Source organism: Colobus angolensis, unplaced genomic scaffold (assembly GCF_000951035.1).
Source record: "Colobus angolensis palliatus isolate OR3802 unplaced genomic scaffold, Cang.pa_1.0 Scaffold142, whole genome shotgun sequence".
NCBI lineage: Eukaryota > Metazoa > Chordata > Mammalia > Primates > Cercopithecidae > Colobus > Colobus angolensis.
This window is the reverse complement of record NW_012114511.1, coordinates 3,600,336-3,623,610: the sequence shown is the minus strand read 5'-3', so window position 1 is coordinate 3,623,610 and position 23,275 is coordinate 3,600,336. Positions and strand designations below refer to the sequence as shown.

Genomic DNA, 23,275 nt, shown 5'->3' with positions numbered 1-23,275 from the left:
ATCAGTTTTAAACAAAAACAAATGTAATTCTAAGCTGCTTTAACCACATGCCACTGCCCTCCACTTCCCAAAAGCCCTTCCTTTGTTTCCAGTGCAGATAACAACTCTGACTTTTTCTAGGGTGTATTTGCAGCCCTGCAAAGATTCCTGCTCCAGGTAGTCAAGTCAATCCTGTCCTGCTGAGCACACTTCATTGGTATTCAATGATGAGTGCCACCAATTTGAAGCAGGAAACCAGGACATAGGCTAAGCAACTTGACTCTTCTTGCTGCCTGGCAAATTAGCACCACAACTGGTAAAGAAAGGCTAAGCCTTAGGGACAGAAGCTCCTGCCTGGATCTCTGAGCAACTACACTTCACCCACACACATCGGAAGAATGTCAACATAGAGAGAAGAAAGCGTGGAATAGAAAGGTCTAAAGAAAGAGTGAACCACATAGCTTCTTTCCGCAAACCAACACTCCAAAAGGAAACATTAGGGAAAATACTGTCTTCTACAACAAAAGAGAAGCTTTGCAGCGAGGATAATTTTCCAAAAGCAGTATTTTTAGGATGGAAAAATTGCCTAGGTCTTTGGAATCTGAATTCTGATGACTAAACCTCTATCTCTCCAGGATGTAACATGTGAAAACTTAAGAAAGATCCCTGGCTGTCTCCCACTCTGCCTTCTCCCTACTTCCCAAAGCCTACAAACCAATCTAGACAAGTTCCTGACTGTACCATAAACCATTTCTCAGGGAGCTGGAATGCATTAATACTTGACTTCAACTTGCTGGAAGTGAGAGTGACAGCAGGCAGGAGGAGACAAGTATAAGTGCCAGGGAAAGAGAGACCAAACCAGACTGCCAAAAATAACCAAGGCCTTAGCAGAAGCCTGGGCCACAGTTTAACATCCTGCCATGGCCGGCAAAGGGCCTAGGGTCCAAATACTGCCCCTTTATGAAAGGTTGACCCACATCTTAGAGGAAGGGGCTGAAAGAGTTAGGTGGCCTGCTTCTTCCTTGTCTGTCTTTGTGGGGAAGGGAAGAAGACACTGTAGTACACAAGGTTGCTTGGGAAAATGGATTATTCTAATAAAACTTTATTTTTTCAAACACAGCCACAGAGGCAGAACCTCATGTTTAACACACACAGACTTATGGATTTTTTTTTAATATAAAACAAAGTTTACGAAAATTTTTTTTTCCACTTTTTGTATTTGTAATCCCATTAGCACAGGGACTTTGGCAGCAGGTGGGAGTGAAGGGCAGCTGGGCTGCCACTGGGCAGTCACTGGGCACAGGAAGAGAGCACCAGCCTGGGGAGTGGCTTCACTCACACACATAGGGATACTCACCTACTGGCCAACCACACCACACACACAGCACAGATGCAGACATCTACCCAGTGTCAGCCACATGCCCTGGAGGTGTGCTCCACTCTGGGTAAGCCCAATATGTGAAAATTCAAATAGTCAAAACAGTTAAAGTGGAGGGAGGTTGCTTGCTTTACAAAAAGAAGCAATCATAGGCTGCTTTTAAATGGTCAGCAGTCCAAATGCATTGAAAAACAGCATTTGGTTTACACAGAACTGTTGACACAGATCTACTGTGTAAAGCAAAATGAACCACTTCTTGAAGTGTTCCAGGGCCACAGGTTCTTAGATTGGGAAGCAAGATGATAGTTCTGACTAGCTTAGTTTTCCAGACTGAAAGTAATGGAATTAAAATAATGATAACTGTAGACCTTCTCCCCTAAGGATGGTGCCCTGGGGCTTTGGGGAAACCAGGATGGAGGCAGAATCACCGCCTCACTTCTTCAGCTTAGGGCCTGCAGAAACTCACTGGTATTGCCAGTGACCTGTGGGAAGCTGGCACAGCCAATCTGCAGCAGAGAGCCCAGGGATGAGGATACCCCAGGAGGAAAAGAAGTTGGCACCAGGAAAATTATGGCCTGAAGAGGGAGAAGAGCCAGGGGAGGAATGAAACCATAGATGGACAACTCCCGGGCTCACGGTTTCCCTGGATTCTCCAGAGGGCCTCTCTCAAGCCCCTAGAGACCTGGTAGCCCAGTGGTAACTAGCCAGGAGATAGAGAGGAGCTTCTGAGGGCCAGAGGCTTAAGAATACATGGCCACCTCCCCTCTGGAGTGGAGACGAGGAGGCTGAAGCCTCACTGATGCTCCTGACATGCAGGAGATCCAGAAAATGTCAGGTTCGATTCCATGAGGAAGAAAACACAAAGACCTTGGTCTTCTTCCCTTACAAGAGGAACTGGGTCCTAGGAAACCCTGGAAATTGAAGAGAAAAATGCCCTTCTTGCCATAAAGAAGAAGGGCAGGTCCAATTTGGTCATGTAGGATCTAACCAAAGCTGGACAAAACCTCACAAGCTACTGTGGGGTCAGCTTCAGTATGTGTTTCCACTGGTGCCAGCCCTACCAAGGTACTTAAACCCATCACTGTGGCCACTGGGACCAGCTGTCCTGGCTCAAGTTGCGGGTGAGAAACAAAAAAGTAAATTCAATCCAATGACAACCAAACTCCCAACTGCTTCTCACAGCCTTTGCTTTATGCATCCTCAGCCAATCCCTCAGTGAGCCCCAACCTCCCTATGGTCTCTCAGGGCCAATTAAAGGCAAATAAACACTTCCTGGCATGAGTGGAAGACAAGCAAACTATTAAATGCCAACCACCCCTTCCTCCTTCTCAAGCAGGTCGAAAAGGCTGGGCCTGGATCTTGTAAGAATTGGTTTACCTGCAGTCACCTTCCCAACAGCAGTGCTGGGGTAAGCTCACTCATGTCTGCTGAGGACTGAATGCCACTTCTGTTGCAGGTCTGCCTCAGTAGATGCTGCAGACCAATATAGGGCCTACCTACCTAGTCTATGACCTAGAAGGGCAGAGGGTGAGGGAAAAGGGTCCCATCAGCAGAGGCAGAGAGAGACAGAGAGAGAGCCCCTCAACCCTGCCTCAGTTGCCCGTGTGCTGTGTGCAACTCTATTCAAGAGGGCAAAAGAGGCAGGTGGTATATAGCCTAGACAATCTAATGAGAAAAAAAGACCAGCTCAGAAAAAATATGGTGACACCCCCCACCTGCATTCCCCAATATACTAGATCGAGCTAGTGGGGAGGGGATGGGGCTGAGGAAAAGATCATTAGCTGAAGTCACAGCACTTAAAACACCCTGCTGTGCCCCAAAATGAAATCCTTTGCAGAGTCGGTGATGCTATGGATTACAAGCCTGGTTCCAGAGCTATTTAGAAAAAGGAAAACTTCGCGCCCTCCTCTTGACTCCTTGAGCAAACCCAACATCCTGTAAAATACTCAAGATCCCGGGGGTATCATGATACTCTGCTGTTAAGGAGCAATTGCCTTCCTTCCCTAAGGCTACGCAAACACACCGTTCCACAAGTACACTCCCATGCACGCACACACACTCACGCAGTTTCTCTGAGGAGGCTGACTCAACCCCCCACCCTGGCCAAATTCTAAGACACAAGTGCCCTTTGAAGCAAAGGGGCTAGTGAAATTCCCCGAGCTGGGGTCGGCAGACCCATTCCTTCCCTGCCCATTGCTCTCTTCGTGGCAGGGATACTCACACTCAGGGCCGCCATGGGAAGGGTCTGCTCTGGGGCTGTCCCTCCCGCCACCAGCTCCGTTTATCTTGTCCCGGCCAGTCTCTCGGCATGGTCGAGCTTGCTGGAGCGAGAAGATTTCCGGCTGCCCTGAGTCGGAGCCCTCCACTCACCCCCATTCCCAGGCTTGGCCCCCAGTCTTGGGGCCTCAACACTTGTTAGTAGCCATGAGAGAGTCAGTCTGTGTGGCCCCAGGAAGTAGCCTCTCAGTTTTAGTTCTCCTCAATCAAATTCAAGTCCAGGTCCCCAAAGTCCTGCTGGCACAGTGTCCGCTTGCTCAGCGCCTGCCGACCCCACCGCACAGCCCCCTCCTCCTCCTCTTCGCTTTCACTCAGCACCTGGGAGGAACCCCCAGTGGGGCTGCAGGAGGCAGAGAGGGGTGGGGGGCTACAGGCCATGAACCACGGTGGAGAGATGCTGCTGCCTTCCCGGGCTGTTTCTTGGAGACAGAGACCTCCTGAGTATGGTTTCTGTCAAACAAACAAAGAAGACAGTTACACCTGAAGGCAAGAATTCTAAGGCTTTAGGGTAAGGTTTGTAAACACTCTTTTTTTTTTTTTTTTTTGAGACGGAGTCTCGCTTTGTCACCCAGGCTGGAGTGCAGTGGCACGATCTTGGCTCACTGCAAGCTTTGCCTCCTGGGTTCACGCCATTCTCCTGCCTCAGCCTCCTGAGTAGCTGGGACTACAGGCACCTGCCACCATGCCCAGCTAACTTTTTTGTATTTTTAGTAGAGACGGGGTTTCACCGTGTTAACCAGGATGGTCTCGATCTCCTGATTTCAAAATCTGCCCACCTCGGCCTCCCAAAGTGCTGGGATTACAGATGTGAGCCACGGCACCCGGCGTTTGTAAACTTTCTGACAAAATTTGGAGCCCATTGTTTCCATTGGATTCAAGAATAGAAGCTCCGTGAGGGCAGGAACACCATCTGCAGTGTTTCACTACTCTGTACTGCCAGTGCCTAGTCAGAGTCAGTAAATATTTGCAGATGGGATGGACGACTCTATGAAAAAGTTAAATCAATTCTTAAAGAGGTTTGTAACCCAATGGTCTAGAAAGAATAATATGAAAAAAGTGAGCAAGTGACTGTACTCAAACCAGGAAGTCAAAAAACATTCGTCTAACAGATGAATACACTGTAGCAGCCCATCTTGCTTCAGCCCTCACAGAACCACTTTGAAGCAGTGACAGGCAAGTGGCAAAACCAGCTTTGGGCACAAGGAGTAGGTACTGATGATGAAATTTTTTGCAGCTTATGCATTCTCGGAAAGGAGGGAAAGTACCTCTTGCAAGACAATTTGGGATCCCTGTTGGAAGGTTTAACATGGGTCTCATCCCAGTTTCTCTAACTCCCAGGATTAAGGCATTTCACAGGATGGGGGGACTTTCAGTACTAAAACCAGGACAGTCTCAGGCAAGCTGGGATGGTAGGTCACCCTGAGAGCTAAAGGAGGTGCTGTTGGTGGCGGGGGGGTGAGGGGGGGTGGCAGGGTAATGAAGCTAGGGGCTAGCTCAAAAGCGGAAACAGAACAGAGTCCGCACACTCCCATCCAAGCTCCCCTAGTCTTGCTGGTCCCACCTGATTCATCTTGTCAAAGTCCAAGGAAGGCCGCAGACGCCGGGGGTCCTCCTCGTGGCGCCGCTTGACCCCAGTTTTGCGGGCATCCAGATCACAAGGCTGTGAGCGGCTTCGGGGAAGGTTGCGGAGACCTCGAGGTCGCCACGGCAGCTCTGGGGAGGATGCAGGAGAGCTCCGGGCAGAGGGCAAGAAGCGGCTTGCCTGCGGGCCCAGGCTGGGTGACAAGGAGAAGCGGCGCTGAGGTGGGCAAGGTGATAAGGACTCAGCATCACTCTCCCAGGAGCCACTTTGAGGGGAGGTGGCACAGGGTCGAGAGGAATCTTGGGCCAGGGCCAGGCTGAAGAAAGGAGGGCTGTAGGGTCTGTGGGCTGGGGCACATTGAGAAGAGGCACTGGGAGCTTGGAGGAACCTGAGGCTGGAGACCCGCTTCGGGGGGCTCTGGTGAGGCACCTGCGGCCCACCCCCTCCACCACTGCTCCGGTGCTTGATGGGAGTCCACAGCTTGGAGGGGGCGGGCCGCCACACCGGCTGCCAGCGAGACAGGTCCACGGGCACTGAGAGTGAGCGGCAGTGCCTCTTGGATGGAGGGGCAGGGGGCACAGGAAGCTTCTCTGGGTCTGGGGGCTCAGGTCTTAGGACTTGGGAGAGGGGCTGCTCCTTGGGGGAGCTTCCCCGACTGGGTGGTCTGAGGTGCAGGCTCAGGCCTGAGGGATGGTAGCTGAAGTTGATGCTGTCCTGGAACTCAGCACAGGAACAGTGGGGCAGGCCTCTCCAGGAAGCACCTTCTGGAAGGCATTTGTAATAAAAATAATATTAATGATAGCTTACATTTTTTAAGAACTTACCACGTGCCACACAATATATGGAGCATTTTATGTGAAAATTTCCAAAAACCTTATGAGGTAGGTGGTATCATTATCATTATCTCCACTTCACAGATAAGAGAAATTCAGTAACTTTCCCAAAATCACATAGCAATCAAAAGACCAAAGGAGGATTCAAATCCAGGTCTGTCTGATGCGAAGGCCAGGTTTTTAAACCACTATGCTCTATTGCCTCCATTGTGACCAACTACCTGGAATCAAAAACATTTCATATGCTGCCTGCCACTCCCTCTGAAAGGTAAAAGAAGTCAAGAGAAACAAACACGATTGTGTGTGTCCTGCTCATCCCTCCCCCACCCCTCCCCCACGCTTGCTCTAGATGCTGAAAAGCAGGCCTATGCTATCCTTCCTTGGCCTTTCCTCTTCTCATATGTCAATAGCACCAAGTCAGGAGTTAGGACTGCCAAAAAGTAAGAGGTAATCAGGCAGGTAAGAGATCACTTCTATTCCTAGGGAGGGCAAACAGGGTGGGGAAGGCCTTTGACAGTGAAACCTGGGCTTGGGAAACCCTAAGACTTTGTGCTGCTCATCTTCCTTTGTGTCTGGCCACCCACATATTCCGATTCCCTTCCCCTAGGCCTTCTCTTGAATCCAAACAGATGGAGGGACCAAGAGAAGGAAGGGAAAATGGACTAAAAGAAACAATCCTCACTCACTATATTCCAACCAAAATTGTGACTTTTGGGAGATGGCTCATTAAGGGACAAAGGGCCTAGTCCAAACTCCTCTGGAGTCCAAGCTGGCTGGAATTCTGCAGGGGCTGGATATTTGGGGCAAATGACAAGCATTAAGAAGTCAGACTTGATGGTGGCAAAATTCATACTGAGTGTATTTGGTCTATAGTTCTTCCCTCTACTAACCACTATGAGGGCAGGGACCATGAGTTCCTGCTCTATACTTATGACACAATACCTGGCTTTCTGCAAGTCTTTGATAAACAGGAGGAAGAGAGTGAATGAACATGTTTTTGCCAACTCACTTCCCTTGCTAGGTATCCTAGAAAAGAAAATGAGATGCAGAACAGCTGAGCAGCATGAGGACAATCAGAAGGCGTTCTGATTGTCCACCAGTGATGCCTCCATCTAAATGTCCCTACGATCAGGGGCCCTTTAACTGACTAATTAATAATCTAGGAATTTATACCTCAGAAATATTTTCACATGTGAAAAAATGACATATGTACAAGATTATTCACTACAGTTTCTTTTTCCTTTCTTTTTTTTTTGAGATGGCGTCTCGCTCTATCGCCCAGGCTAGAGTGCAGTGGGCACGATCTGGGCTCACTGCAACCTCCACCTCCTGGGTTCAGACAACTCTCCTGCCTCAGCCTCCCGAGTAGCTGGGAATACAGGCACCTGCCACCATGCCCGGCTAATTTTTGTATTTTTAGTAGAGACGGGGTTTCACCATGATGGCCAGGCTGGTCTCAAACCCCTGGCCTCAAGCTATCTGCCCACCTCGGCCTCTCAAAGTGCTGGGATTACAGGCATGAGTCACCACATCTGGCCCACTACAGTTTTATGTACTGAAACAAGATTGGAAATAACCTAAATGTACATCAATAGAAGATTCATTAAATAAGCCACTGTACATCTATGCAGTGTAATAATATGCAGCTATATATAACAAGGGAATGCTCAGCATTCTGATACGGAAAGATCTCCTAGCTATATTAAAGTTTGTTTTTTTTTTTCTTTTTTTGAGATGAGTCTTGCTTTGTTGCCCAGGCTGGAGTACAGTGGCATAATCTGCGCTCACCACAACCTCCGCCTCCCGGGTTCAAGTGATTCTTCTGCCTTGCCCTCCCGAGTAGCTGGGATTACAGATGTGCACTACCATGCCAGGCTAATTTTTGTATTTTTAGTAGAGACAGGGTTTCACTGTGTTGGCCAGGCTGGTCTCGAACTCCTGACCTCATGATCAGCCCACCTCGGCCTCCCAAAGTGCTAGGATTACAGGCATAAGCCACTGTGCCCAGTGATTTTTTTTTTTTTTTGAGATGGAGTTTCGCTCTTGTTGCCCAGGCTGGAGTGCAATGGCACAGTCTTGGCTCACCGCAACCTCCACCTCCTGGGTTCAAGCGATTCTCCTGCCTCAGCCTCCCGAGTAGCTGGAATTACAGGCATGAGCCACCCCACACCCAGCTAATTTTATATTTTTAGTAGAGATGGGGTTTCTCCATGTTGGTCAGGCTGGTCTCAAACTCCTGACCTCAGGTGATCTCCCTGCCTCAGCCTCCCAAAGTGCTGGGATTATAGGCGTGAGCCACCAGGCCCGGTCCCATTTTTTTTTTTAAGGTACAAAATAATATATAGTATGCAACCTTTTGTGTTAAAAATGTGGAAATAAAATACGTGCAGCAAACCACCACGGCACATGTATACCTATGTAACAAACCTGCACGTTCTGCACATGTAGCCCAGAACTTAAAAAAAAAAAAAAGGAAATATACACATTTGCTTTTTTTTTTTTTTTTCTCTGAGACGGAGTCTTGCTCTGTCGCCCAGGCTGGAGCACAGTGGCCGGATCTCAGCTCACTGCAAGCTCCGCCTCCCGGGTTCCCGCCATTCTCCTGCCTCAGCCTCCCGAGTAGCTGGGACTATAGGCACCCGCCACCTCGCCCGGCTAGTTTTTTTGTATTTTTTAGTAGAGACGGGGTTTCACTGTGTTAGCCAGGATGGTCTCGATCTCTTGACCTCATGATCCGCCCGTCTCGGCCTCCCAAAGTGCTGGGATTACAGGCTTGAGCCACCGCACCCGGCCTGCTTCTTTTTATATACAGAAATTCTAGTCACACGTACTGTGTAAGAAACTAATATGTTTAGGGAGGTGGTAGAAGCTGAGTAGATAGGGAACAGGAGAGTAACACTTTTCTCAGCATAACCTTTTTGTTGTTATTTTTAAATTTTGAACCATGTGAATGTATTACCTATTCAAAAAAATAGATTATACAAGTCTCCACAAAGCTAGAATAAGAGCAAACCAACCAGATAACTTTCATGCTAGAACATGAAAGACAACTGCCAATCTCAGAAGTTGACCCTAGCAAGAAAGTTCTAGAGGTAGGCTTGCTAGCCCTGTTCACTGGAAACCAATGATAGAAATGTGTGGAGAGAGGAATGGGTATATACACATACACAAACACACATGATGCCTTACCAGACACAAGCTGGAAAGGGTTTCCACAGTTGGAGATGTCTGCATGATCAGGCAAAGGCTAAGAAAGAGAGAACATCCATCATGATTTGGATTCAGGACACACTGACAGATTTCTAGGAAGCCCTCTTCAGTTCTCCTCTGCAATTCATGAGCTATAGGGATGTTAGGGACATTAAGTGTTCTTCCTCTTGTCTTCCCAAAGTTAGTAAGTCAAACAATCCACATCTTCCAACATCTCAAACCCTTCTCCACCCAAGTTTTGTTGTCCCTTCTCTATCGGTGGAAAAATCCCTGCCCCCTTCCTTTTGGGCTGGGTTTTGAGCCATTAGTGGGCTCTTCAGGTTAAGTACCATGATTCATACAGCACAGGACAAGAGTAAAGTAGTAGCAACAATCAGCCTCAGAAAAAAGGGGGAGGGGGTCGTGGAGAAGCAGGAAGACTGGTCTTTTACCAGACTGATGCTGAAGCGTGTGCATTTCAGCTCATCCAGAGTCTGCTTCTGTAGCTGCTCAGTGATCAGGGTTATCATGATTCTCCCCAGGATCTGACTTGCACACTTTGGAGCAAATGATGGATGTCTTCCCTGTTGTTCTTCCAGACCTCACTCGTAAGCCGTCTTCTGCCACTGCAGCACCATTCTAGCACCATTGGGACTTCCCTCTCCAGTCATGCCTGCTGAGTCTGCCAATTAGAGGGACCAGCCCCAAGTGATATTAGAGATGCACCTGGTCCAGAGATGGAAAATGCATGGCACACATACCACAGCACCCCTAAGCCAGGCCTCTGGCAGACATCAATTGATCACAGCTCTTTCTAGCTAAGCCTAAACACAGCTTCAGAAATTATGAACTGGCAGTCCAGATATGAAATAAAATAGAGTTGGCAATCAAGTTGAAACTTACTTGCCACCCTTAACCTGGTTCATGTTCTGTTGTTTCTAACTGGAATACCAGCACCACTTAGAAAACAGCTGCTCACATGAGAGAAGGGGATGCCCAAATGATTATTTCCCTCGAGATCAGCCCAGTATTTTATCTTCTAGTCAAACGTGAAAAGAGGTACCCTTCTCCTAAACTATAGAAATAGTAATAAGAGAACAAGGAAGAACAGTGGTTGTAGGCAAGACTTTCTGCTTCAGACCTGAGTACATAGGATTTTATGTCCTCCCACAGCCTAAACATTTGATATATTATTGTTTTCTCATAGATACGGTGTTTGTTTTCTTATCAAATGGGAAGAGGATAAGGAAATGGTCAGGGTAATTCCAATACATTTCAACTCTACAGACGTTATAAACAATTCCAATGACTTTATTCAACTAAGTTTTTAGCCTGATCTGATGCAAAGTCCATGGATATAGTTAACCAAGATTCTTTCTCATGGTCAACTTCTGATAGAAGCAAACTAACTGTATCAGAGAATAGGCTTCAAGCCCACACAATTACCTGAGGGGCCTTGCTCAAGGGAAAAGGGGAGGTTAAGCCAGTATCTTGATTTTATTCTGTCCATTCCCGGAAATGACCAGCAAGCTGACAGCTTACCAGAGAATGTGTGTAGCATTAGCTAGTCAAGAGAACAAATCATCAAGAAATCTAATTATTAATCCAATTTGCTAAGAGTTTTGACAAATCATTTAATACTCCCTGGCCTCAGTTTACCAATATGTAAAGTGGGCAGAATAATCTTAACCTGTCACAGGAACAATATAACATATTAAAATGTACAAAATGTACCATCTGGCCTATAAAAATCAGGAGTCCACATAGACTACCATTTCTTGTTCCCGTTTGTGAATCTTCAAGGCCTCAGAATGTCAGAGGTAATGAAATCAGTAAGATGAAGAAGGCAATAGGGTCTATCTCTCTGGCTGAATACCATCCTCCCTCACCTGTACACTAAGAAAAGCCCAAGAGGGCTGTTCCTTCTGTGACCTTGGGGGCAGATCACTCTACAAAGAAGAGGAAATTATCTCCACCCCACTCACACCTCAGAAGGAGGCCACAAGGAAGAGCAGAGAGATAAACCTGTATGTATTTGGAGTTCTTTAGAAGAAAGGTGCAAGAGAAGTCAATCATCGTTATAGTTAACTATCATTTTCATGCATAATTATTACCACCCTGAACAAAATTCTAGCTTCCGGGGAGCTCTCTTCAGCTGCTTCCCCTATATTCTTACGGGAGAAGCTAAAGCTTATATTACTTCTGCTCCTGGTTTCTTAACTCTGCTGCCCTCAAAGATCAACCAGAGTGGGAACCTAAGTGCAGGATTTTACCCCCGAGACCCCAGGCCTCAGGCTAACCAGCTATGAGGAGCAGGGAGTGAAGCAAACTCTCTAGCTTTTCATGAGGCATTTGGACAAACAGTAAACTCCCAGCCATCTCTAGGATCAAGTCAAGAGAGTGAATTTGTGTTTTTCTGCATTTTAATTGTTGGGATGTGGCCACACACAGCAGTAATTGGAACAATGCAACTACCACCACGCAACTGATACTCTCAGCCTGAGTTTCCTAAAACAGGCCAGGCTGAGAGGGGGAACAGAACGGAAGCCATAAGGAATCAAACCAGGACACAAAAGAAGGCAAACCAGCTCCGCGAGGGGCCTCCTCTTTCTCAAGCAGGCATTGAAAAAAGTGTAAGAAGCCCTCTCTTGCCGCCTTCCTTCCCCTTCCATTTTGTGTATCTGAAGGGTAGAGAACAGTCCTGAACAGTCACTAAACAAGTTAAAACTTCTCAGTTTAACAACTGGCACGGGGCTCAGCCCTTCAGAGAGCAGCAGGCCGCTAGGCCCTCTCAGCAACCCCACCAGGCCTAACTCTCAGTTCAGGCTTTCCCTCCACCAGCAGCCCCCAAAAATAAAGATCAGACCCCCACCCCATCTCCTATTGGATGGCAGTAACCCCTGACACTCCTGTTTCAGGGATGCTGAGGTTGTGCTGAACCTAGACAAGGTAGGATCAGGTCAGGCCAACAGGGAGGAGAGTCACAAATCCCTTGGGGACCTTCCCCCCAGGTCTCGGCCCCACACCTCTTGGGGAGACTGAAGGAAAACATGAGGAAGGCAGGGAGGTGCATGAACAGGTAGGTGGAGACCTGCCTGCTCTTCTTCCATATGGTTCTGCTGGGGAAAGGGGTGACAAGTGGGGAACACCCCTCCCCCCACCCCCATGAAGAAGCAAAAGGCTAGGCCCCTCCAACCTTCAACCTCTCTTTCTGTTGCCCTGCCTGTCCCCGCGGGGTGGGGCATGGGGCGTCCGCTGGTCCCCGGAGGTGGGGGGGCGCCAGGGCTCGCTCAGGGGGGGGCTGTCGTTCGCCTCTTCCCACTAGGTTCCATCATCTGGCCGCGGGAAGCGAACTCAGGACGCAAGGGATGGGGAGGGTCTGGGACTTAGCACTCCGCCACCCCATCCCCCACCGGGTCCCGTGCTCTCCCCGCGGAGGCGGCCTGCGAGGCCCGGCCGCGCGGGCGGTCGGGCTGGGGGAGGGGAAAGAGGGAAGGAGGGAGGGACAGTTGAGGTGCCCGCCCCGAGGCCCCAGCGCCACCTGCCCTCCGCCACCTACCGCAGCTCCTCCAGCTCCCAGGGCCGCGGCCGGAGCAGCTCTGAGCGCTCCGTTCGCCCCACGGTGTCCTTAAAAGGCGCTGGCGCGAACCAACGAGTCCCTGAGGAGAGTAGTGGGACAGCTCTGGCTCGCAGAATTCCCCCCGAGCCACCCACGGAGAGGGCAGCTTCGTGCCGTGTCTCTCTCAAAGTCTCTCTCGGACAGCGCTGTCGAGAACGAACCTGGCGCTTTGATTTAGGGATGGGGGTGGTTTCCTCACTAACGAGTCACCCCCTCCAAAATATCGCAGAAAGTGGACGGTCCCAGTTGGAGGTACATCTTGAAACCCGCGGGGGAGGCCATGTCGGAAGAAGGTAAACAAAGGCATCGCCCCTGCCCTCCCTCCCTCCATCGGCCCAACTGCAGCCGCCCACTCGGTTCGGCCCGCGTCCAGCAATTAGCCACAGTGCCCCTCACCTGCTCGGCTGCCCCGCCCTCCACGATCACCTCTTCGAAGGAAGCCCCCTTCCCCCAGCAAAGGACCCGTCCGCGGCGTGAAGGCTGCTGGGAAGTGTGGTCCAAACGCCGATTAGGGCCTGCTCGGAGTCCCAGGAGCCGTTCTTGCAGCTGCCGGATCGGCCTGAACCTTAAAAACCCACAACTTACAATGGTTGCGGGGACGTTTCCACTTGGTTCTGTAATTTGCACTCACCCAGAACACTTTGTAAAGCTCAGGATAGCCCAGGGCTGTTCACTCCCTCTCCTCTCTCTCCGCCCCCCCTCAGCAGGATGAGGTAATGGGATTGTGATTATGACATCATAGGCGGTTCAGTTGCTTGCGTTTGTTGGGGGAGGTGCGGGGAGGTGGGGAGAAGTACCGTGGTTACACTTTCCTTAAACAGAAAGGGAAGGAGGAAACAGGCAGATGGGGAAAAGATGTTGACGGTGCTATATTTCCACTTCAGGAAGACGAAACCACCTTTTATTAAGTCTCCACCACTACCATCACCTCCCACATGAGCCAAAGTTTAAGTCGTTTTTAAAGAGACGGAATGTAGACGTTAGTGTGTGAAGAGACTGGGTTGATGGTTTCTGGCTCTTATGTAAATTCGAGTCTCAGCTAGCATCACAGATGGTTTAGGGAGACAAGCAAAAAAGTGGATAAAGGAGAGGCTTTAAACTGCGTTAGTGTTGTGATTTCTTTGTAATACAAAGTTTTCTATTTCTTTTTTTTAATTGATTGGAAAGTAGCAGTAATGCAAGTAATCTTCACTATTACACTTAGCAGCAAGTCCTCTGAAAGACGTGTGTTTTCTGTAAATATTTTTGCCTTACTCAAGACTGGGACAGGTAAATAGCTGTGATCAGCTGGAAAGTAGAGCCAGTGGCAGGGATCTTCCTCACTGAGCCAGGGAGGGGAGGAGGCAGGAGCCACCAAGTCTGCAAAATGAAAAAGAGTAGAGGAAAAGTGAGGTACAGTACTAACTGAGAAAATAGGGGTGGAGAGATTTACCTTGCACTGCCTATTTCCCCTTGGCAAAAGGAGCAGAGTTAGGGGCCATGAAGTATGGGACACATGGTTTCCAAGAATTGCTCTTATGTGCCAGACATCATGTTTTTTTTTTTGTTTGTTTTGTTTTTTAGAAACGGGGTTTTGCTGTTGCTCAGGCTGGAATGCAGTGGATCATAGCTCACTGCAGCCTTGAACTTCTGGGCTCAAGCAATCCTTCCCATCTCAGTCTCCTGAGTAGCTAGAACTACAGGAGTGTGCCACCATGTCCAGCATATTTATTTCTATTTTTGTAGAGAGAGGCATCTTGCTATGTTGCCCAGGGTAGTCTCAAATGCCTGGCCTCAGTCTTCCCACCTTGGCCTCACAAAGTGCTGGGATTGGCGTGGTGTCTCACACCTGTAATCCTAGCACTTTGGGAGGCTGAGGCAGGCGGATCACCTGAGGTCAGGTGTTCGAGACCAGCCTGGCCAACATGGTGAAACCCCATCTCTACTAAAAAATACAAAAATTAGCTGGGCATTGTGGTGCCCACCTGTAATCCCAGCTACTCAGGAGACTGAGGCAGGAGAATCGCTTGAACTAGGGAGGCAGAGATTGCAGTGAGCCGAGATTGTGCCACTGCACCCCAGCCTGGGCAACAGAATGAGACTCTTATCTCAAAAACAAACAAACAAAAAACAAACTGCTGGGATTCCAGGTGTGAACCACCACACTTGGACTACATACTTTGATATATATTCTCATTTTTTCTTACAATCATCAAATGAAACAAAACCTTCTCTTTGACAAATGAAACAGCCCAAGAGGTTAAGTGACTGCCCACATGGTAGGCAAAGGTACTATCAAAAAGCAGTCTAAAAGCCCTTGCTTTTCACCACTAAGCTGTTCCCCTTTTTATTATTAACCAAGCTTACTAATTAAATGGTTGAGTTAAAAGTAGGCATTGGCTCATTTGCAAAACATTGAAAGAAACTTAGACCCAAAACAAAACAAAAACAACAACAAAAAACCCTGCAAGTCAAGTTTCAGGCCTCATTTCAAAGGAAGGTTACATCCCCTTTCATCATCTATGAAATCATCTATGTTGCCTCCCAGTGCAGCCCAACAGTCCTACCCATAATTAAATCTCCTTATTCCACTTTTAGTTCCCAAGGATTTTTTACTCATGTCCTGCTCTTTTTCCCTGCTGCCCCCTTTTTATTCTTTTGTTCTTGAGCCACTGCTTTGAACTGCATCTTAATTGTGCCCTCACGGGCCAAACCCCATCTGTAACCCTGCTCCAGTGGGTTTCAGCAAAGGATACTCTCCATCCGTATTCTGAAGGTTCCAGGGCCTGGAGCCAGTCATCCAGGAGGTCATCCAAAGGAGTGGAATCCATTGGCTCTAAGAGACTCTCCATTCCCTGCCTAGGAAGGAACAGCCAAGTGGGAGGAACATGCACTCGATTCAGACCTTCCCTTTTCACACAGTGAAAGCTAAACCTCTGCAAAGTGGGGAGAAGTAGGGCTAGGCCTACCAGTCATAAAAAGAACCAGGAATAGAAAACACATCCCTCAGCCTTTCTGCCCTGCAGAGGCTGGCTGGGAGGGTCCCAGGAATGTAGGGCTCTTCTCCACTGCCTGATATGGGCATCCCAGGAGTGATGGCTGAACCTCCCGTTCTTGTTTGGTGTTTCAGGGTGAAGCCCAGGCTGCCGCAGTGCCCTGGCCACAACAAGTATGGGTCAGACTGAGGTCAAGGTGAAGGAACACAGCTCACTGCTTATCACAGTGAATCAAGAGCCTAGATAGGGATTCCCCAAGGATGACACAGGATCAATGCCCTCAATCCAACAGAAAAAGTAAATCTTCAAATCAGATTAAACACCAAACTTCCCACCTCCCTAATATTCTTTCTTCTGGGAAGGATAACTTAGATATATTCTTAAATCTCAGAATCAAGATATAAATCAAGATATAAAAGACAATATTTGACTTCCCTTTAAAATAATTCTACCATTTCAGTTTGTATGTATGCATGTAAACTTACATGTAATTAGCTAAGTATGTTGCAATTAGCTAAGCCAGCTGGAATCATGAGGAGATAGTAAAAATGTTTGCTAGGAAAACAATCTCATTAGGAAATGTAGAACTTTTAAGAGTTTTGTTGGCCAGGCATGGTGGCTTACGCCTAATAACTCCAGCACTTTGGGAAGCCGAGGCGGGTGGATTACCTGAGGTCAGGAGTTTGAGATGAGCCTGGCCAACATGGTGAAACCCTGTCTCAACTAAAAATACAAAAATCAACTGGGTGTGGTGGTGGGCACCTGTAGTCCCAGCTATTTGGGAGGCTGAGGCAGGAGAATCGCTTGAACCCGGGAGGCAGAGGTTGCAGTGGGCCAAGATCACGCCACTGTACTCCAGCCTGGGAGAGAGTGAGACTCTGTCTCAAAACAAAAAAACAACCCCCCCCCCCAAAAAAAAAAACACTCTTAAGGGCTAGGTATATAACTTCTATTTGAGAAAAGCCTCAGAAACTTATTTTGGGGCTAGATTTTTAGAGAATTTGTTTTAGGAATGCTGCAACTTTGTCAGAGTGCTCAGATTCTAGTATATTTCTATCATCTGACATTGAACTAAAGTCACTTGGTTGACATCTTTGTTGTGACCACCCACAACTGCACTTACTTGAGGACCTAGTGCAGAAAGCACTGGTAGCCAGGTGTGCACTTGCCATAATCTATCTGCTTTTGCCACCGCTGGAGAATAACTTCGTCTGTCTCTACTTCCCACCTGCAGGGAAGTATACAGTTTCCCACAAAGTGTGATTATACTGTAGTCGTCAAAGCAGATAACAACTCATCCCACACTCCCTTAATCCCCAGCCTGATTTTCAAACTCACCTGGCATAGCAAGGCTCTGTGCTAACTCCCACACTCACTGTCTGTATCCTAGAGGACCAAGACTCTTCACACATCTCCTTTCTGGCGAAGCAGTTTCTGCAGATGAAAAGGGTATTGGAATAAAAACCAGCTGGCTACACTGTGCCTCTCAGCCACTACCACCACCAAAATCCTGACATCAGACACAAGTTGCATTTTGACTTTTGTTTCTCAAAGCTTGATCTGCAAGCTGTCTGCATGGGTAGCACCGGGGGGCCTTGATAATGACCCCACTTTAGACCTATTGAATTATCGTTTCTGGAGCCTACATGTTAAAGAGCTTCCAAGGTTATTTTGAACATTTTTATTATGGAAATTTTTCAAATATACACTGAAGTAAGGAGTATGGGGTAATACCTTACCGCTCAAAGTATGGTCCTAGGACCAGCTACCTCACCATCAGCTGGGGGCTTGTTAGACAGGCAGAATCTCAGGCCGCAACCGCAATCCAGACCCCCCGAATCAGAATCTGCATTTAACAGGTCCTCAGGTGGTTAGTGTGCAAATTGAACGTTGAGATGCACAGATATGATGGACCTTCCTGCCCCCTATCACTCAACACTCAGGGTCAATCTTGTATCATCAATACCCTCCCCCAGCACAGGATTATTTAAAAGCAAATCCCTAACATTAGGAATGTCTTTTTGTTTGTTTCACTCTAATGCCCAGGCTGGAGTGCAGTGGCGCAACCTCTGTCTCCCGGGTTCAAGCAATTATCATGCCTCAGCCTCCCAAGTAGCTGGGATTACAGGTGTGTGCCACCACACCCAGCTAATTTTTGTATTTTTAGTAGAGACGGGGTTTCATCATGTTGGCCAGGCTGGTTTTGAACCCCTGACCTCATGTAATCCGCCCACCTCGGCCTCCCAAAGTGCTGGGATTACAGGTGTGAGCCACCACGCCCGGCCAGTAATTTCTAAATATCACCTCGTCAATGTTCAAATTTCCATTAATAACCAATCTTTGAGGTCCTCTGGATTGCGATAAGGATTATACCAAGATGATTTAATTCCTCCACTTTCCCTGCAACGGAATTTCTTTTTACCTACGTAAACTAGTGTCTCTGAGATGCTGCACACTAAAAGAAACACCAAACAAAGAAAGCTCTTGGAAGGGGCTAATGCCTCTTAGCATAAACACACACACCTGTCTCCCCCCAACACCTGCCACACCGGCAGCAAACGCTCCATCTCCCGTGGAAGGCCAGCAAAACTCAGAAGAAAACGTCCGCGAAAACAGCACGAGAAAGAAGCAAGGAAAATGAAACGCTTACAACACCCTCTAGCCAAAAGAATCTCTCCTAGTATTATCCTAGCGAATGGTCATCACTAGTAAGGCGCGATTTAAATCTCCCGGGGTTCGTGGGGCTGAGGAAAAGAAGAAAACAGAAAGGGTGTGGCGATTGGTGAGAGGGAGAGCCAATGATGCGGCAGGCTCCCCGTGAGGCGGAGCTTACCCCGCAGCCTGCCTAACGCTGTGGGCCAGTCACTATCCTGCTCTGGCTGTGGGGCGGGGCAAGTCTTACCACTTCCAGAGCAAGCACACGCCGGGTAATATGCGAGCCCAACGATAGGTCGTGAGGGTCTGGGCGCGCGCGCGGAGATTGGCTGACGCAGCTTAGAGGCGAGCGGGGATAGGTTACTGGGCGGGCGGAAGGTTTGAATGGTCAACGCTTGCGGCTGTTGATATTCTTGCTCGGAGGCTATAATTTTGGCCTTCTGCGCGAGGAAGACGCTGAGTCCGACGTTGGCCTACCCAGTCGGGAGGCAGAGTTGCAGTCTGGTTAACTGCCTCCTTTCCCCCAGATTTTCTTTCATTCTGCTCGAGTCTTCGCCTGTGTCCGATCCCTATCCACTTTCCCTCTTCTGGTAGGCAAGCCTCAGACTCCAGGCTTGAGGTAAGTCCGCAGCTGTCTCCGCCACGGAATCACGGAGACCCCATTGTCCCCTTAGGGTCCAGTCGGCCCACACAAACAGAGATTGGGAGGGCCGAATGGGCACTGTCGCGAGTTACGACCTGGGTTCTTTCTGGTCAGGAGTCTCGAGCTGTGTGGCGTGGAACAAGTCAAGACTCCCTCTTCATTCCATCTTTAAGGTCCTAAGGTTGCTTCTCGTCGGTGAATTCAGGTTCTAACCTGGAGCCAGGCTGTGAATCATCCTTCGGGAATGCCCCTCTTCCAATGCTGATCCGCCTGGCTGGAAAGGGTGGAGTTTGGGAAAGCTGAGGGAACTGTGACGTACCGATATAGATGACGTTTTCCTCCTAGCTAGGTTTATGTTTTTCTCCTGGTGAGAATTCGAAGACCATGTCTACGGAACTCTTCTCATCCACAAGAGAGGAAGGAAGCTCTGGCTCAGGACCCAGTTTTAGGTCTAATCAAAGGAAAATGTTAAACCTGCTCCTGGAGAGAGACACTTCCTTTACTGTCTGTCCAGATGTCCCTAGCACTCCTGTGGGCAAATTTATTGGTGATTCTGCAAACCTAAGCATTTTGTCTGGGTAAATATACTTTTATTTTTACACTTTATTGCCTTTGCTATTTCCAAACAATTGGGTTTGTTTGTTGGTTTGTTTTCATTTATCCTGGCTCAAAGGTCAGGGTTTAAGTCTCAGCTCTGCCCTTGACTGTGTAACCCTTTTGAGTTCTTTTCTGTGACAAGAAATTATAGTCTCAGCCAGGCGAGTTGGCTCATGCCTGTAATCTCCGCACTTTGGGAGGCTAAGGAGGGCGGATCGCCTGAGTCCAGGAGTTCAAGACCAACCTGGGCAACATGGCAAGACCCCGTCTCTACAAGAAATATTAAAAATTAGCTGAGTGTGGGGATGTGCGCCTATAGTCCCAGCTACTCGGGAGGCTGAGGTGGGAGGATTGCTTGAGCCCGGGAGCTGGAGGCTCCAGTTAGCCAAGATCGCCTCACTGCACTTCAGTTTGGGACACAGAGTGAGACTCTATCTCAAAAAGAAAAGAAAAGACAAGAAATAAATAATAATCTCTTCCTATCTTACTAGGATCTTGTGAGAATCAAATGATGTGATATCTGGGAAAAGTCTTTGAAAACCACTGCATTACGAGTCGATCACTTTATTAGTATTACTATTAGCGTTATTGCAGTTGTACTTTGAATTCTGATCATACCATGTCTCAACTAGCAAACGAAGAGAAGTAGTACCTGAGAAAAACTAGGGACTCCAGGGAGAAATCAAGCCTGTGTTCATGGTGCTCAGGACAGGGAATGTGGAGTCAAGATCCTCCTTGGCCAATAAACTCTGGGCCTCAAAAAAAAAAAAAAGTATCTGTTTCAATATGTTGGTAAGGAGAAAATGAGGTACAGATGATGGTAGTGGGAGACTTTTCTCAGCCCAGTCTGAGATATTTCCAAAAAGCAATTAGATTTATTTGGACACTGTTCAGATAATCTGATAGTCATTAAGGGGTGTTTCAAATGAAGAGGATTGGCCGGGTGCTGTGGCTCACACCTGTAATCCCAGCACTTTGGGAGGCTGAGGTGTGCAGATCACCTGAGGTTAGGAGTTCAAGACCAGCCTGGCTGACATGGTGAAGCCCCATCTCTACTACAAATAGCTGGGCGTGGTGGCAGGTGCCTGTGATCCCAGCTATTTGGGAGGCTGAGGCAGGAGAATCGCTTGAACCCAGGAGGCGGAGGTTGCAGTGAGCCAAGATTGTGCCACTGCACTTGAGCCGGGGAGACAGAGCAAGACTCCATCGCAAAAAAAAAAAAAAAAAAAAAAAAAAGAAGAGGATGACATGGTCTTTGACTTTTAAGGATATAACAATCTAATGGAAATTTCGATGTACTATTATGTCTCAACAGAGGAACCCCAAAGCGTTGCCTCGATCTTTCGAATCTTAGCAGTGGGGAGATAACTGCCACTCAGCTTACCACTTCTGCAGACCTTGATGAAACTGGTAGGGAGAAGGGAGATAAAGGCCTCGAAGGGAAGAATAACTTTTAAGGGAGAAAACAGGGAAGTAGGATAGAGACAGAAGGTGGTGAAAGTATGAAAAGAGTCTGCCTAGAGAGATGGAATTTTGTGGGTAACTAGAGAATTTTTGAGAATGATTAAGCCAATGGGAAGAGAACGATAATAACACTAATAGGAGCTACTTTGCATTTGAAAATGTTAGACATGTAGGAACATACTTTGTTGACTGATTAACGGTGAGAATGAAAGTATAGTCATTAGGATATGAGAAGTTTTGTGCCTTAGTCTAATCTCAGCAGAGGCAAAGAAACCAGCATAAAGAAATATGTTGTTGGCCAGGTGCAGTGGCTCATGTCTGTAATCCTAACACTTTGGGAGGCCAAGGTGGGCAGATCACGAGGTCAAGAGATCGAGACCATCCTGGCCAACATGGTGAAACCCCATCTCTACTAAAAAAACAAAAATTAGCTTGGCGTGGTGGCACGTGCCTGTAGTCCCAGCTATTCAGGAGGCGGAGGCAGGAGAATTGGTTGAACCCGGGAGGCGGAGGTTGCAGTGAGCCAAGATAGCACCAATGCACTCCCGCCTGCTGACAGAGCGAGACTGCATCTCAAAGAAAAAGAAATACGTTGTCAACTAATTCTTATATGTTTTATATAAAGTATTCCAAAAGGAATGTTTCATAAGTTAACCTTCCAGAATTCTAATTTCAGATTTTCTGAGTGATAACCTTTCTTTTCTACTCATAAAAAAAAAAACAAAAAACTCCATAGGTAGCAAAGTGCAGTGTTTCCCAGCACTTCTTCTTTCAGTGACACATATAAAACCTTAAGTTTCTATGAAATTGTACCTTGTACTGTGAAATGGGTATCAATAGAGAGGCTTTGTATTCAAAAGCTCAGTCCTTGAAATTAATATGGCTTACTGGTAATGAAAATCTGAAGGAAAAACAGGATGCATGGATACAAATAACTCCTTTTACTGATTCTTTATATTTGATTGCAGGTCACCTGGATTCTTCAGGACTTCAGGAAGTGCATTTAGCTGGGATGTAAGTTCTGTTGCTAAATGAACCCCATGCAAAAGCTTTTTAGCACTGGTCATAGAGATTTTATCCTGTGCAGACTCTGCAGAGTGCAAAACCTTTCATATTGGGTATAAGTGGGCTTTGAGGCCTAGTTCCTTACCTTGAACAGTTTCTACGTTTTCCAGATCTAAATAGTGTTGTGAAAATGAAGGCTATTCATTTTAACTATCATAATCAGAAGTATCTATAAGGAAATGAAGGAAAATGGTGTACTAAACTTATATAGGCTTTTATTTGAATGTGAAAAGTGCTGTATCTTAGTAATTCAAAGTACAGAGTGGCCGGGCGCGGTGGCTTACATCTGTAGTAATCCCAGCACTTTGGGAGGCCAAGGCAGGCGGATCAGTTGAGGTCAGGAGTTCAAGACCAACCTGCCCATCATGCAGAAACCCCGTCTCTATTAAAAATACAGAAATTAGCCGGGTGTGGTGGCACATGCCTGTAATCGCAGCTACTTGGGAGGTTGAGGCAGGAGAATTGCTTGAGCCCAGGAGGTGGAGGTTGCAGTGAGTGGAGATTACACCACTGCCCTCCAGCCTGGGCGACAGAGCGAGACTGCGTCTTAAAAAGATAAAAGAAAGTACAGAGCGTAGGCTCTGGAATCAGTGTCTGGATTCCTGGCTTACTACTTCATTCACCAGTTGTGACTCTGACAAGTTTTTTTAACTTCATTAGACCTTAATTTTTTTTATTTGTAACATGGAGACAATAATAGCACTTCTCATAAAGTAGCTATTGTAAGGATTAAATAAACTGTGTATCTAACACATACCAAGCATTTTATTTATGTATTTATTTTTATTTTTGAGATGGAGTCTGGCTCTGTTGCCAAGGATGGAGTACAGTGGCGCCATCTTGACTCACTGCAACCTCTGCCTCCCTGGGTTCAAGCGATTCAAGCAATTCTCCTGCCTCAGCTTCCTGAGTAGCTGGGATTACAGGCGTCTGCCACCATGCCTGGCTAATTTTTGTATTTTTAGTAGAGACGAGGCTTCACCATGTTGGCCAGGCTGGTCTTGAACTCCTGACCTCAA

General features: G+C 47.6%; 2 protein-coding genes across 3 annotated transcripts in view; one reads left to right on the top strand and one right to left on the bottom strand.

Moving 5' to 3' along the window:
* Positions 1–1,048: 1,048 nt before the first annotated feature.
* FAM53C (family with sequence similarity 53, member C) lies at positions 1,049–13,584 on the bottom strand. 2 transcript variants are annotated; one of them, XM_011935298.1, is made up of 5 exons: positions 13,254–13,584; positions 9,691–9,920; positions 9,239–9,296; positions 5,196–5,980; positions 1,049–4,084 (listed from the first exon to the last, which is right to left on the bottom strand). In XM_011935298.1, exons 2-5 carry the CDS (start codon positions 9,766–9,768, stop codon positions 3,827–3,829), a joined length of 1,179 nt encoding a protein of 392 aa, XP_011790688.1. In that variant the 5' UTR covers positions 9,769–9,920; positions 13,254–13,584; the 3' UTR covers positions 1,049–3,826. The 2 variants fall into 2 exon arrangements, with proteins under 2 accessions (XP_011790688.1, XP_011790687.1); XM_011935297.1 differs by having other exon boundaries at positions 12,798–13,505.
* Positions 12,625–23,275, top strand: part of CDC25C (cell division cycle 25C) — a 69,769-nt gene continuing 59,118 nt past the window's right edge. Inside the window, exons 1-4 of the mRNA XM_011935299.1 lie at positions 12,625–13,151; positions 19,482–19,708; positions 21,043–21,137; positions 22,160–22,205. Coding sequence (XP_011790689.1) covers positions 13,038–13,151; positions 19,482–19,708; positions 21,043–21,137; positions 22,160–22,205 — 482 coding nt within the window. The 5' untranslated portion in view covers positions 12,625–13,037. The remainder of the gene's footprint in view (positions 13,152–19,481; positions 19,709–21,042; positions 21,138–22,159; positions 22,206–23,275) is intronic.